At 46.9% G+C, this 15,356-nt stretch overlaps 1 protein-coding gene across 1 annotated transcript in view; it reads right to left on the bottom strand.

The window, feature by feature from the left end:
- The window catches only part of stk26 (serine/threonine protein kinase 26), a 135,999-nt gene that overhangs the window by 12,500 nt on the left and 108,143 nt on the right, over positions 1-15,356 (bottom strand). Inside the window, exons 4-7 of the mRNA XM_067996780.1 lie at positions 2,380-2,488; positions 2,134-2,291; positions 1,286-1,471; positions 665-813 (exon numbers count right to left, since the gene is read on the bottom strand). Of these exons, the coding sequence (XP_067852881.1) occupies positions 665-813; positions 1,286-1,471; positions 2,134-2,291; positions 2,380-2,488 (602 nt within the window). The remainder of the gene's footprint in view (positions 1-664; positions 814-1,285; positions 1,472-2,133; positions 2,292-2,379; positions 2,489-15,356) is intronic.

Here is a 15,356-nt window from a genome sequence, read left to right as displayed (position 1 = left end):
GGCAAGAATTGAAGGAGTGCAGAGATCTCAGAGGGTTGTAGGGCTGGAAGAGGTTACAGAGATAGGGAAGGACGAGGCCACGGAGGGATTGGAAAACAAGGGCAATTAGGGATGGGCAATAAATGCCAGCCTCGCCAGTGACGCCCACATCCCATGAACGAATAAGAAAAAATAATTTTAAAATCAAGGTGTTCCCGGATCGAGAGCCATTGTAGGTCAGTGAGCACAGGGTGAACGGGACTTGGTGTGAGTTAGGACAAGGAGAGCAGAGTTCAGAATGAGCTCAAGTTTATGGAGAGTGGAAGATGAGAGCATTGGAATAGTTGAGTCTGGAGGTAAGAAAGGCATGGATGAGGGTTTCAACAGCAGATGAGCTGAGGCAGGGGCGGAGACGGGCGATGTTACAGAGGTGGAAGTAGGTGGTCTTGGTGATGGAGCGGATGTGTGATGACGGAACTACTTCAGAAGGTAGTTAAGAGTCAACCACATTGGTGTGGGAACGGAGCCACATATAGGCCAGACCGGGTAAGGACATTAGCGAACCTGAATTTCAAAACTGAATTCAAATTCCTAAAGTCATGGTGGGATTTGAACTCACGTTCTCTGGATTCCAGTAACATAACCACACTACCCGTAATATATTATAATATTAAAAAGCACGTACGAATCCGATTCATCGGAACTGGAGTCGTCATCACTGTGTCCTTCTGCTTTCCACCTCTTGTACCCATCAATTAGTTCCGTTAGATAAGAGGTCTTTTTGCAGTTTTTAAGGATGAATTTATGTTTCAGCAGCTCCTTGGCTGTTGGACGCTGAGGAAAAATGGAAAGAGAGAGATGGTAAATAGGCAAAAGAAACTGCTTCTCGGGGGCCTGTACTGACACACAAACTGGTGGAAAATTCTTCTGTTGATCCACTCCATCTCACTAAGAGTTTCATTGCTTGTGTGTGAAGCAGTCCTTGGAAAAGATTAACTGAGCCTCTTTCATTTTCTGTCTGTAAATAAACTGAAACGTAAACACATTAATTCTACGAACGAGAGGTTGACATTCCTGGAACCTGTATTGTTTGCCTGTGTAAAAAGAATACAAGCTCTGAGCAAATGGAGCAAATCCTTTTTTAAACCTTCAGTTTTATTTTTTTTAAAGTCATGCAACAGCCAAAATTCAGTGGGGAAAACCCTAAACAGCAGTGGTGGGTTTCCTGCAAACAGACATATGGTATAAAATGGGTGGTTTGCAGAATGCAAGACTCAAAAGTGAATCGAACACCCTAGATACTTACAAAGGAAGGGTCCTTATTCAAGCAGGCGTCGACAAACTCCTTAAAAGACTTGCTGAACTCTCCTCCCAGAGTTGGCGGGTTGTTTTTGGGTATAAGGAACAGGACCCTCATTGGATGCATGTCTGAATTGGGTGGCTCACCTTTGGCCAGCTCAATGGCAGTAATTCCCAATGACCAGATGTCTGCCTGCAAGAGAAAGGAGATATCGAGACACTTTCAAAACACAGGGAAGATATGACATTAGCCCACTGAGACGCTACAGTGCTGCAGTTAGAGCAATTACGGATTAATAATGGAAGAATTGCAAGGAGCCTGCATCATGCTATCTCATGGAAGGAAGGAAAGAAAGATAAAAGGAGAAAGAGAGCAAGAGAAAGAAAGAGTAACAGAGAGAAAGAGAGTGCGCGAGAAAGAGGGAAAGTGAGAGAGAGACAGACAGACAGAAAGAAAAAAAAAGAACACGTTTATATTGTATCATTCAGAATCTCAGGACATTGCTATGGACTTCTCAGCCAACAAAATACTTTTGAAGTGTAGTCACTGTTGTAATGCAGGAAACATGGCAGCCAATTTGCACATAGCAAGGTCCCACAAACAGCAAGGAGATAAATGACATGATCAGTTTTTAGTGATGTTGGTTGAGGACTAAATATCTGGTCATCTCTTAAGGGTGAAATGGATAAACATTTGAAGCGGAGGAAGATACAGGACTATAGTGAGAGAGCGGGGAAGTGGGATTAGTTTCAGATTGTTCTGGCAAAGAGCAGGCACAGACACGATGGGCCGAATGGCCTCCTCCCGCGCTGTAGACTTTGAGGGTTGTGAGCCAGCTGTTGCACCACTCTTACCTTTGAGTCATAAGCAGATTGTTGAATGACCTCCGGTGCCATCCAGAACGGCGTGCCGACAAAGGTGTCCCGTTTAATCTGCGTGTCTGTCAGCTGGCCAGCCACGCCGAAGTCCGCTAGTTTAACATCGCCTTGCTCAGATAACAAGACGTTGGCAGCTGGAGGAGCAAGAGAAAAGGTTCAGAAATGCTCCGCGCCACATTACACAGAACAGAAGCCTGGTCAAGCTCAGTGATGCGAGCTTACCTTTAATATCCCTGTGGATCTTTTTCTCTGAGTGCAGGTAGTCCAAGCCTTTGAGTATCTCCTTCAGCATGGTGGCAATTTGGAACTCGTCAAAGGGCCCAGCTCGGAGCTGAAAGAGAAACCTTCATTACAAACCTGAGACTACAGACCCATCATAACAATCCAACCAATCCATGCTCAAGTATGTTCAGATTAAAGTTGCCAACGCTGGACGTATTCCATCACATGACCTCCTCTCTCCAACCGCCCTGCCATTGGCCGCCCGACATGTCCATCCTTGCAGTGTCCCGCCTTCCCACACCAATCGGAGAGCAAACAGACTCTTCGTTACCCGAATGGACGATGCTTGATTGTCAGACAAACAGCCTTTTTCTCCCCCCGTGTCCAATATTTTTATAACTAGTATACAAAAGTGTTTCAAGAACATTTTTTTTTAAAAAGCACAATGTTTTTAATGCCCCTGTGATTTTTCTCCAGGGTTTTTCTCGCAGCAGTGACCTGGAGATGAGTCCTGGAGGATTGGCAACCCTAGTCCAGATGTGCAGATCTAGTTTAGCGTGGCGGTGAATCCTCACCTTGATTTTTGAGGAAGTGCAAAGAAAGAATAGTCAAGGTGTTGGAAGCCTTGACAGGACCTGACCTACTGCAAAGATGCAAATGTGGCAATACTGATTTAAGGAATGCAAGCAGTATTGTAAGAGTGTCACTTGCAAAGGTCACTCAGGATTCAAGAAACATATATACACAGCGAGAGGCACACTGCACTGGCGTTAAGGGTACTTGAGAGGATTACAAATCACAAGAGGACTGCTCAACTAGTTTAAGAGGCCATCCCCTAAAGAAAAAAAGTCTTGCATTTCTATCATGCCTTTCACAACCTCAGGACATCCCAAAGCACTTTACAGCCAATGAAGTACTTTTGAAGAGTAGTCACTGTTGTAATGTGGGAAATGCGACACCCAATTTGCCCACAGCAAGCTCCCACAAACAGCAGTGTGATTAAAAACAGATTATCTGGTCATTGTGATATTGGTTGAGGGATAAATATTGACCAGGACACCGGGGAGAACTCCCCTGCTCTTCTTCTAAATAGTGCCGTGGGATCTTTTACGTCCGCCTGAGAGGGCAGATGGGGCCTCGGTTTAACGTCTCATCTAAAAGACGGCACGGGAGTATCAGCCTAGATTATGTGCTCAAGTCTCTGGAGTGAGCCCATGACCTATCTAACTCAGTAGGCGAGAGTGCTACCCACTGAGCCAAGGCTGTCATTCAGAGAATACCCAGTTTCACAAGAAAGGATTTCACAGGGAAATGGAATCTTGCTGTGATATCTGGACGAGTTATTTATTACTTTCAGTAATGAACAAACCAGCCTCTCACTGCAAAACATTCGACTTAACTCTGCACCATTACCTTACACAGCTGACATCACACACTCACTGATGTCACACACTAACCATCTCTGAAAGTCGCCACAAACTTCCACAAATAAGGGGGAAAAAATTGTCCAACAGGCAGGAAAGGGATGAAGTTAGTTACACAATCACAAAGTTCAGAAAACAGAGAATGTGCTCCAGAATCGCTCCTGGAGTATGCGTGAGCTCACCCAAGTCCTTTAAACTAGGTTCCTGCCCTGCAGTTTCAGGACTGGAAAAGGGCTTCTCAAAGTCCACCTGCCCAGTTCTAGGAAATATCATCTCCCACCATCCCCCTCAATCAAACTTTTCTCTAGATACTTATCCAACCCTCTCTTGATACAATCAGCCCCACACTGCCTCCCTGGGCCTATCTGCTCCATACACTCACCACCCTCTGTCTACACTAGTTACATCCAGCCTGAATTTTCACTCTCCCTCCTCTAACTTTGAGGCTATGCCCTCTTGTAGAATCTATGTCTATGTTAAACATATTAACGTTAATTTTGCCCACAACTTTTTAGGATCTTGAATCCTTCCATAAGGTCTCCCCTGAGCCCTCTCCTCTCCAACGTAAACATTCCCAGTTTCTACAGTCTTTCCTTGAACCTCAAGTCCCTGATCCCACCCATCAACTCAGTTAGAAGGAAAGAACTTGCATTTATATAGTGCCTTTCACGGCCTCAGGACGCCCCAAAGCGCTTGACAGCCAATTAAGTACTTTTTGAAGTGAAGAGCATAGTGAAATCCATCTCTATTTCCTCAACTCCATTCACACTTCACTCACTATCAGGTGTCAGCCGTGGTTCAGTGGTAGCACTCTCGCCTCTGAGTCAGAAGGTGATGGGTTCAAGACCCACTTCAGAGACTTGAGCAGTAAATCCAGCCTGACACTCCAGTGCAGTGCTGAGGGAGTGCTGCATTGCCAAAGGGACTTGTCCTTCATTGCACTAATACGGTGACCAGCATTGTACCCAACACTGCAGGTGGGGCCGAATCGGCCTGTTATCAGGACTAGCACTAGTTGTGTTTCTATGTGACGCAATAACCAAACATCTATCAGGTTTTTATTGTACAAATGGCCGCCCTTGTGTTGAAACAAACAACTGATTACGGACAAATGAAACTTAGTGAAAGTAATGATCTTTATCTGAAACTGATAAAGGAATTAATCTACTGGTGTCATACAATGATCTGCCTTTGAACTATCCCATTATATATGGCCACATCACCTGTTTCTATCCCTACCTCACGCACACCGCAGTCCAAATCCTCATCCACACTTTTGCCACCTCCCAAATTCCACCTCACCTAAAACTCCGTACCCAATCCTGGGCTGCATGACTGTCACACCAATTCTTGCCAACTTATATTCACTCCCTAATCCCCAATACATCAATTTCAAATTCTTCCAGAGACTTGTCCCACTCCACCTCCTTGACCTCTTCCACCCTTACGTCTTATCCCGAGTCCATTGTTCCTCTAACTCTGGTCTCCTGTGCATAACCCCCTCTTCCCTCATCCGTGCCGAAGCCTTCAGCCATCTTGGCTCTGCTCCCAGGAACTCCAACTCACACCCTCTTTCCCTGCCTTTAAATACCTTCTCAAAACTATTCAACCATGGCCTTTGGTCACCTCTCCTAACCACCCCACCTTATGCTCAGTGTCTATTTTTACTTCTTTGTGAAGGGTCCAGGGATATTGTTCCTACAGTAAAGGTGCTATATGAAGGCAAGCTGTTTGTTGGGGTTGAATAACTAAAGTTGGGCACAGGTAGTCGTAGGAAATAATCTAGGGACAATCTGGGGAACCGTAGGTAGTCCTGTATGCGTTAGACGATGTCATAGCCCATCTACCAGTGATCAACAAGTCCCCCTTTACCTGCAGCTACCACCGTCTTACATTAGGAGTGACAAGGGCCCAATGAACCAATGGTCTGCACCCATCACAAAAGCCCATTCAGCAAATATCCTAAAATGTACTTGAAAATATGAGTTTCAAATACCACTGCCCTGATTGTGCATCGAACTTGTGCTCAGACCTGTTTACGTTTTTCGAAAGTGTTTCTAGGTACAGTTTCACTGACTGACAGAATGGCAATGAGCAGAAACCCAAACATCCAATTCTTAGGACAAGTATCCGACATCGCGGCACCAGTAAGTGTTCACAGGCCAATTCTTTCCGTGTTCGTAGTAGAAAATAGATCTCGCATACTCAATTTCATCCAAACTCTGCACCCCTCTTTTTATCTCTATAACCTCCTGTAGCCCTACAAACCCCCTCAAACACCCTCCGTTCCTCTGATTCTGGCCTGTTAGGCATCTCTTCCCCGCTGTCTCCCCCCCCACCCACCATTGATGGGCATGCTTTCAATTATTATGGTCCAATCTCTGAATTGCCCTCCCTAAACCCCTCCACAACACACCTCTTTGACCAAGTTTATGGTCATCCCTTGCTAATCTTTCTTTCTCGACTTGCCGTACGTTTTGCTCTGTGAAGTGTCTTGGGATGTATTTCTACGTTAAAAGCACTATATGAAAGCAAGTAGTTGTTGTTCTGATTCCCATATCGGAGGGAAAAGCCATTCCCGAACTACCCAGTCAACTCACTCATTTTAAACACCGTATCAGCTCACCCCTTCTCCTGCTCACCTGCAAGTTTACCCAATCTTTCTTTGTTGCTAAATCCCTTCACCCAAGTGTTGGCCTGGTGAATCATTATTGGACTTTCTCCAAGGACACCATGCTTTCCTAAGCTGGGCAGGCCCAAACCTGAAGCCCACTATTCCAGGGGAGAAAATCTGATGAGGTTTCGGATGTACAATGGAACAACAGGTGATGACAACAAATGGATTTCTCCCAGCTAATATTACCAACGGAAATTCGCGGAACCCAGGGAGGCATTGAAGATATTCTGAAGATTAAAGTTGTAATAATACTGACCCCACACACACGCCATGATGTGAGGTCTCCACAGGTGCAGGCTGGACCAGTGCTATAGTGATGATGTTACACTATGTGACAGCTCTACAGTATCATGGATGTCTACAACTAAACCAGCAACTAACATTGAACCATAGTTCACCCATTTCTACATTTAAATATCACACGGTGAGTAAATATGGAAATAAAACCAGTATCACAGTTAACTAGGAATGGACAAACAGGGATTCACTGCAGTTTAATAACATTTGCCACTTTCTCCCATTATTACAGTGTGATGATTTGGTCCAATAATCTTAGTACTCAGGGTCACTGCTAAAGCGTGTGCAAAGTATATAGCTTGGAATTCCACAATCACATTGACAAATCGGGCAAAGTACTGGTTGCCCTACAGTTTGGAAAGAGCTAATCTAGCAGCTAAAACATCACCATTGGCGCTGCCTCTTACCATTCAAACTGAAGGACCCTCCTCCAACCGGCAAACAGTGACTCAACCCAATCGGAGAGTCAGCAAACACCAACAATTCTCCCTGGTGAGAGCCAGCTGTCACCAACCCTGCTCCCACAGAGAGCCGCCAACTACGTCCCTGCAAGGAGTCAACACACACCAACCCATCCCCTTCAAACAGCAGCACACACTCACATTTACACAGCACTGACACAAACACAAGCTGAGCTGCTCTGTTTATTATTGGTGATTTGCAAAACATAATAAAAACTGGCACTCCGTTTCCTAGGTTACTCTGTAAGCACGAAACAGTCCAGCGACACACAAGCCCCCAAACTAAATCAAATTTAGGGTGCAGTCATACTGTCAAGGCAAAGCAATTTCCACTTGGCGGAATGGAGATGTTGCAGTATAACTCAGGAGGCAGATCGGTGATTAAAACAAGAGGAGTGAAGCCCTTTCCAGTGGAAACTTTCACATCCATTATCCAGGTGGAATTCGAAGTCAGGCCTGGCACAGTTTAGATGCACAGAAAAATGCAGGATGATGTCCAGAGCACCAGAATTAACTTAGCTGCCCCCATCCCAACTCACCAGCCGTTTCAAAGGGGAATCCACTGCTTGTTCTAACATCAAACATATCGCCAACCCATTTCACACGATAGCATTGCACCGTGTCCATTATAGGGGCTTGTTCTAGTGCCCACAACCAGACATCCCATCACTAATGGTGGAGCTGCTGCATAACTACCATTTATATCGACTGCAAATCCTTTCATGACCTCGCCCCTCCCTATCTCTGTAAAGTCCTCCAGCCCTACAATCCTCCGAGATCTCTGCGCTCCTCCACCTCTGGCCCCTCATGCATCCCCCACTTCCTTCGCCCCACCATTGGCAGCCATGCCTTCAGCTGTCTAGACCCTAAGTGCTGGAATTCCCTCCCTAAACCTCTCCGCCTCTCTCTTCTCCTTTAAAACGTTACTTAAAACCTACCTGTTTGACCCTGTCCTAATATCTCCTTCAGGTCAGTGACAATTTTTTCTGATTACGCTCCTGTGAAGCACCTTGGGACATTTTACTATGTTAAAGGTGCTATATAAATGCAAGTTGTTGTTGGTGTTGCTCAGTGCCCAAATACGGTCTAGTCTTAGTGTAAATGCAGCCTTAATGCGGACAGAAACCAGCGATGGGTAGGTTTTGTTCTGCATATTGGGTATGGTAGCCTAGTGGTTATGGTACTGGACCTTGCAACCCAGAAATAATTTTAAACCCTCAGGGCAGATGGGGGGTTAAAAATAAAAATAAAAATAAAAACAGCAAACCCGAGCCCAACCCGCCCAGTTCCGACTTTAACGGAGGCAGATCGGTCACTGAAATATTTCAAGGTGACTGCGTGCCTCCATTTTAACTCAACTTTTATTTTCAAAACCCTGCAGACCGGGTTTTCCGGGACACAGGATCCCGGCAGATAAAAGAGCTGGATCCACGAGGTGAGGGCCTTTATTGCTCTGCCTGTGGGCCTGGAAGAGCGGGAATGTTTCCTCCAGGCCCAACAAGCTCACCTGGCCGAGAGGAATCCAGTCCTCAGCTGATCATCGCCCAGGTCCCCCCCCCCCCCGCCCGTGATGTCTGACCTCCCCCCACCCCCGATCTCCCCCACGATCCTCTCCTCTCCTCGACCCCCCCCCACGATCCTCTCCTCTCCTCGACCCCCCCCCACGATCCTCTCCTTGACCAACCCCCACGATCCTCTCCTCGACCCCCCCCACGATCCTCTCCTCGACCCCCCCCCCCACGATCCTCTCCTCGACCCCCCCCCCACGATCCTCTCCTCGACCCCCCCCCCACGATCCTCTCCTCGACCCCCCCCCACGATCCTCTCCTCGACCCCCCCCCCACGATCCTCTCCTCGACCCCCCCCCCAATGATCCTCTCCTCGACCCCCCCCCCACGATCCTCTCCTCGACCCCCCCCCCACGATCCTCTCCTCGACCCCCCCCCCACGATCCTCTCCTCGACCCCCCCCCCGACGATCCTCTCCTCAACCCCCCCCCCACGATCCTCTCCTCGACCCCCCCCCCACGATCCTCTCCTCGACCCCCCCCCCACGATCCTCTCCTCGACCCCCCCCCCCACGATCCTCTCCTCTCCTCGACCCCCCCCCACGATCCTCTCCTCGACCCCCCCCCACGATCCTCTCCTCTCCTCGACCCCCCCCCACGATCCTCTCCTCTCCTCGACCCCCCCCCACGATCCTCTCCTCGACCCCCCCCCCACGATCCTCTCCTCGACCCCCCCCCCGATCCTCTCCTCGACCCCCCCCCCCACGATCCTCTCCTCGACCCCCCCCCCCGACGATCCTCTCCTCGACCCCCCCCCCCCCCCCCCAGAATCTCTCCCTGGTTGTTTTCCCTCCTGACGAGCAGGCAGCCGGTCAATCTGCCTGGCTGTCGGGCACAAAACCTGTTGGAAAAATTTTAAACCGGTTCTACCGTCAGAATCAGCAGGACCTGCGGGTCGGGTTTCCAGGTTGTACGTCCTCCACCCTCCCCCCCCACCACCCCGCCCCGTTCTCTTCCCGCCTCGGAGTTAATATCCAGCCCCATGAGTTCAAATCCCACCATGACATATCCGGAAATGGGAATTCAATGAATCTTGTTAAATGCTAACTGGTACTGTAAAACTACTGGGTCGTCATAGAAACCCAGCTCTCCTTCGGAGAAGGGGACCTGTCTCTCCAGCTACACGTGACTCCAGTCTCATGTCATGTGGTTGATTTTTAATGCCCTCAAGGCAACTCGGATGGGCAATAAAATGCTGCTTCACCAGCGTTGTGCAACACATCCTGACAACAGGTTTCAAAAAAGGCCACAATTATATGTGATCAAGCTATTTTCACTGTACACTGTCATTAAACTCTTCACAAGTTAAACTCAGGTTTATAATAATAATAAGGGGCAAAGAGGGGGAGGAATTTCTGAAGTGTGTTCAGGATAACTTTCTTAACCAGTACGTTTCCGGCCCAACGAGGAAGGAGGCATTGCTGGACTTGGTTCTCGGGAATGAGACGGGCCAAGTGGAGCAAGTGTCAGTGGGAGAGCATTTAAGGAGCAGCTATGGAAAAGGACACGGACCATTCTAAAGTAAAAATACTCACTTGGAGGAGAGCCAATTTCAGTGGGATGAGAACAGATCTGGCCCGGGTAAATTGGAATCAAAGATTGGCAGGCAAAACTGTAATTGAACAGTGGGCGGCCTTTAAGGAGGAGATGGTTCAGGTACAGTCTAGATACATTCCCACGAGGGGGAAAGGTAGGGCAACTAAAGTCAGAGCTCTCTGGATGACAAAAGAAATAGTGAGTAAGATGAAACGGAAAAAAGGGGCGTAGGACAGATGTCAGGTTGATAACAGAAGTGAGAACCAGGCAGAATATAGAAAGTTCAGAGGGGAAGTGAAAAAGGAAATGAGGGGCAAAGAGAATAGATTGGCGGCCAACATAAAAGGGAATCAACCACATGGCATGGGACTGGAGTCACATGTAGCCCAGACCGGGCAGGAGTGACAAGTTCCCTTCGACAGGCATGTAAACGGGTAGTAAGAGGAGGGGTGGGGCTGATTAGGGACCATAAAGGAGATCTACTCATGGAGGCAGAGGGGATGGCCGAGGTACTAAATGAGTACTTTGCATCTGTCTTTACCAAGGAAGAAGATGCTGCCAGAGCCTCACTAAAGGAAGATATAGTTGAGATACTAGATGGGCTAAAAATTGATAAAGAGCAGGTACTAGAAAGATTAGTTGCACTTAAAGTAGATAAGTCACTCAGTCCGGATGGGATGCATCCAAGGTTGCAGAGGGAAGTAAGGGTGGAAATTGCGGAGGTTCTGGACATAATCTTCCAAACATCCTTAGATATGGGGGTGGTGCCAGAGGACTGGAGAATTGCAAATGTTACATCCTTGTTCAAGAAAGGATGTAAAGATAAACCCAGCAACTACAGGCCAGTCAGTTTAACCTCGGTGGTGGGGAAACTTTTAGAAATGATAATCCGGGACAGAATTAGCAGTCACTTGGACAAGTGTGGATTGATTAGGGAAAGCCAGCACGGATTTGTTAAAGGCAAATTGTGTTTAACTAACCTGATCGAGTTTTTTGATGAGGTAACAGAGAGGGTAGATAAGGGCAATACAATTGAGGTGGTGTATATGAACTTTCAAAAGGCGTTTGATAAAGTGCCTTATGGTAGGCTTATCGTCAAGATTGCGGCCCATGTAATAAAGGGGGCAGTAGCAACATGGATACAGAATTGACTAAGTGACAGGAAACAGAGAGTAATGGTGAACGGTTGTTTTTCGGACTGGGGGAGGTGTACAGTGGTGTTCCCCAGGGGTCAGTACTGGGACCACTACTTTTCTTGATATATATTAATGACTTGGACATGGGTGTACAGGGCACAATTTCAAAATTTGCCGATGACACAAAACTTGGAAGTGTAGTGTACAGTGAGGAGGATAGTGATAGACTTCAAGAGGATATAGACAGGCTGGGGGCATGGGCGGACACGTGGCAGATGAAATTTAACGCAGAAAAATTTGAAGTGATACATTTCGGTAGGAAGAACGAGGAGAGGCAATATAAACTAGAGGGCACAACTCTAAAAGGGGTACAGGAACAGAGAGATCTGGGGATTAATGTGCAAAAATTGTTCAAGGTGGTAGGTCAGGTTGAGAAAGCGGTTAAAAAAACATACGGGATCCTGGGCTTTATGAATAGAGGCAGAGAGTACAAAAGTAAGGAAGTCATGATGAACCTTTATAAAACTCTGGTTCAGCCACAACTGGAGTATTGTGTCCAGTTCTGGGCACCGCACTTTAGGAAAGATGTGAAGGCTTTAAGAGAGGGTGCAAAAGAGATTTACTGGAATGATTCCAGGGATGAGGGACTTTAGTTACGTGGGTAGACTGGAGAAGCTGGGGTTGTTCTCCTTGGAACAGAGATGGTTGCAAGGAGATTTGACAGAGGTATTCAAAATCATGAAGGGTCCAGACAGAGTAGATAGAGAGAAACCGTTCCCATTGGCAGAAGGATCAAGAACCAGAGGACATACATTTAAGGTGATTGGTAAAAGAATCAAAGGTGACATGAGGAAAACCTTTTAGCTCAGTGAGTGGTTATGATCTGGAATGCACTGCCCGAGGGGGTGGTGGAGGCAGATTCAATCATGGCCTTCAAAAGGGAACTGGATAAGTACTTGAAATGAAAAACTATGCAAGGCTACGGGGATAGGACGGGGGAGTGCGATTAGCTGGATTGCTCTTGCATAGAGCCAGCGTGGACTCGGTTGGCCAAATGGCCTCCTTCCGTGCTGTAACCTTTCTATGATTCTAGGTACAGTGCAATACCAGTTTTACCATTACTGTTGTGGAGACCTCTTTGTTTGTCCCTTGTGTTCACTCCCCTCCCCCATAGAACATGAGATAAAAGAGTTAAACTAAAGTCTAAATAAAGTGGAGTTGGAGTGAGCCATTCTCCAGCTGCTGTTAAACTCAAATCTGCCATTCAACATGAACTGCAGTTCAACGTTCAGAATCTTTGGAGTTCTGATCAACTGTACAGTAGCAGTAATCTGTGTTCAGACATGTGTACTGCTGGGAGGGGAGAAGTCGGGAGCCAATTGGACTTTAGGTGCTGCCTGCCCTGACAGGTGGAGAGCAGGATATCTGAATCATCCCCAGCGCCTGGTCTGTGCCTCCAAGCATCCTGGAATCATTGAACTTACAGAACAGGAGGAGGCCAATTGGGCCTTGGAGTCTGTGTTGGTGGTCCATCTTCAACTGGAGATATCTAGTCTATCGTATTCTGTTCAGTTCAGTTCCAGTTCTGAGCTACTCCAGGGCAGAGGCTATTGGAGGGGGGGGGGGGTTAGGGGAAAAAGAGAGGATGAGGGTTTGAGAGGCCCAGGGTCATCTCCAGCCCATTGGCCAAAGAGGTAACCTGGCAGAGATCTGGATGCTCGGCTGTTGTGCAGAGAAACGGGGCCTAGAAATTACAAAGGGTAAAACCACACGAAGTTTGCCCTTCAACAGAGGGTCAATGCGAACAAAATAAATGATCAAATGTTTGAATATGCAGCCTCCATATTTTACTGTGCTTTCTGCCATCTTGATCTTTCGTTAAATGGCTTTATCTATGGCCGTTAGAACACGCAATCACCAACCGTTAGGAAGAGGAAGAAAATCTTTCATTTTTAGATCAAAAGACTGAGGGAGAGGCAGAGGTCAAACTGCTGAAAGATGGCCCAGAAGGAGACTGAGAGCTCCTTTACAGCTCGAGCACTGGGTTACATACACCTGCTGAATCGGGAATCGGAGTCTGACCTCAACAGGGTTTGCAGTGAGGTCAGAATAAGGTCAGCTTCAACTGGGCTTAAAAGGACAGGTCTTGGTAAAGTTACAATGAAGGCTGTTCACGCCGTCAATCGAAATCCAGTGTTGCTTCCAACTCGAGCACAGCCCAACAGCCTAACAGTAAAGGAAACCGCAAGTTGGCATACAATACACAAAGCCTTCTGCATAACAGGAAACTAGAAAGGGTCAAAGGTAAAGGAATGTTAAGGTCATCATGAAGTGCAGTTTTACATCTTGAAAAGTTGGAGCTCTTCGACTGAAATATAATGGTCTCCTCTATTACTTAGAGGTAGTCTCACCATTAGTCACAGAATCATAGAAAGTTACGGCACAGAAGGAGGCCATTCAGCCCATCGTGTCCGTGTCGGCCGAAAAAAAGCTATCCAGCTTAATCCCACTTTCCAGCACTTGGTCCATAGCCCTGTAGGTTACGGCACTTCAAGTGCACATCCAAGTACTTTTTAAATGCGATGAGGGTTTCTGCCTCTATCACCCTTCCATGCAGTGAGTTTCAGACCCCCACCACCCTCTGGGTGAAAAATTTGTTCTTCAGCTCCCCTCTAATCCTTCTATCAATTACTTTAAAATCTATGCCCCCTGGTCACTGACCCCTCTGCTAAGGGAAATAGGTCCTCCCTATCCACTCTATCTAGTCCTGTCATAATTTTATATACCTCAATTAAATCTCCCCTCATCCTCCTTTGTTCCAAAGAAAACAACCCCAGCCTATCCAATCTTTCCTCATAGCTAAAATTTGCCAGCCCTGGCAACATCCTCGTAAATCACCTCTGCACCTTCTCTAGTACAATCACATCTTTCCTGTAATGTGGTGACCAGAACTGTACGCAGTACTCAAACTGGCCTAACCAATGTTTGATACAGTTCTAGCATAACCTCCCTGCTCTTATATTCTATGCCTCAGCTAATAAAGGAAAGTATCCGGTATGCCTTTTTAACCACCTTATCTACCTGTCCTGCTACCTTCAGGGATCTGTGGACATGCACTCCAAGGTCCCTTTGTTCCTCCACACTTCTCCCATTTATCATGTACTCCCTTGCCTTTTTTGCCCTCCCCAAATGCATTACCTCACACTTCTCTGGATTGAATGCCATTTGCCACTTTTCTGCCCACCTGACCAGTCCATTGATAACTTCCTGCAATCCACAGCTTTCCTCCTCACTATCAACCACACAGCCAATTTCTGTATCATCTGCAAACTTCTTGATCAAGTCCCCCACATTCAAGTCCAAATCAATAATATATACCACAAAAAGCAAGGGACCTAGTACTGAGCCCTGCGGAACTCTACTAGAAACAGCCTTCCAGTCACAAAAACACCCGTCGACCGTTACCCTTTGCTTCCTGTCACTGAGCCAATTTTGGATCCAACTTGCCACTCTGCCTTGGATCCCATGGGCTTTTACTTTTTTGATCTATCTGCCACGTGGGACCTTGTCAAAAGCCTTGCTGAAATCCATGTAGACGATATCAATTGCGCTACCCTCATCGATCTTCCTTGTTACCTGCTCAAAAAATTCAAACAAGTTAGTCAGACACGACCTTCCTTAACAAATCCATGCTGACTGTTCCCTTTTAATACCTCATCACTAATCCCTTTTAATACCTCATCACTGTTCCCTTTTAATACCTCATCACTGTTCCCTTTTAATACCTCATCACTAATCCCTTTTAATACCTCATCACTAATCCCTTCTAATACCTCATCACTAATCCCTTTTAATACCTCATCACTGTTCCTTTTTAAT

The sequence above is a fragment of the Heptranchias perlo genome, chromosome 15, assembly GCF_035084215.1.
Source record: "Heptranchias perlo isolate sHepPer1 chromosome 15, sHepPer1.hap1, whole genome shotgun sequence".
In the NCBI taxonomy this organism is placed as follows: Eukaryota; Metazoa; Chordata; class Chondrichthyes; order Hexanchiformes; family Hexanchidae; genus Heptranchias; species Heptranchias perlo.
Note: the sequence above shows the minus strand (reverse complement) of the source record. Positions and strands in the feature narration are given on the sequence as shown.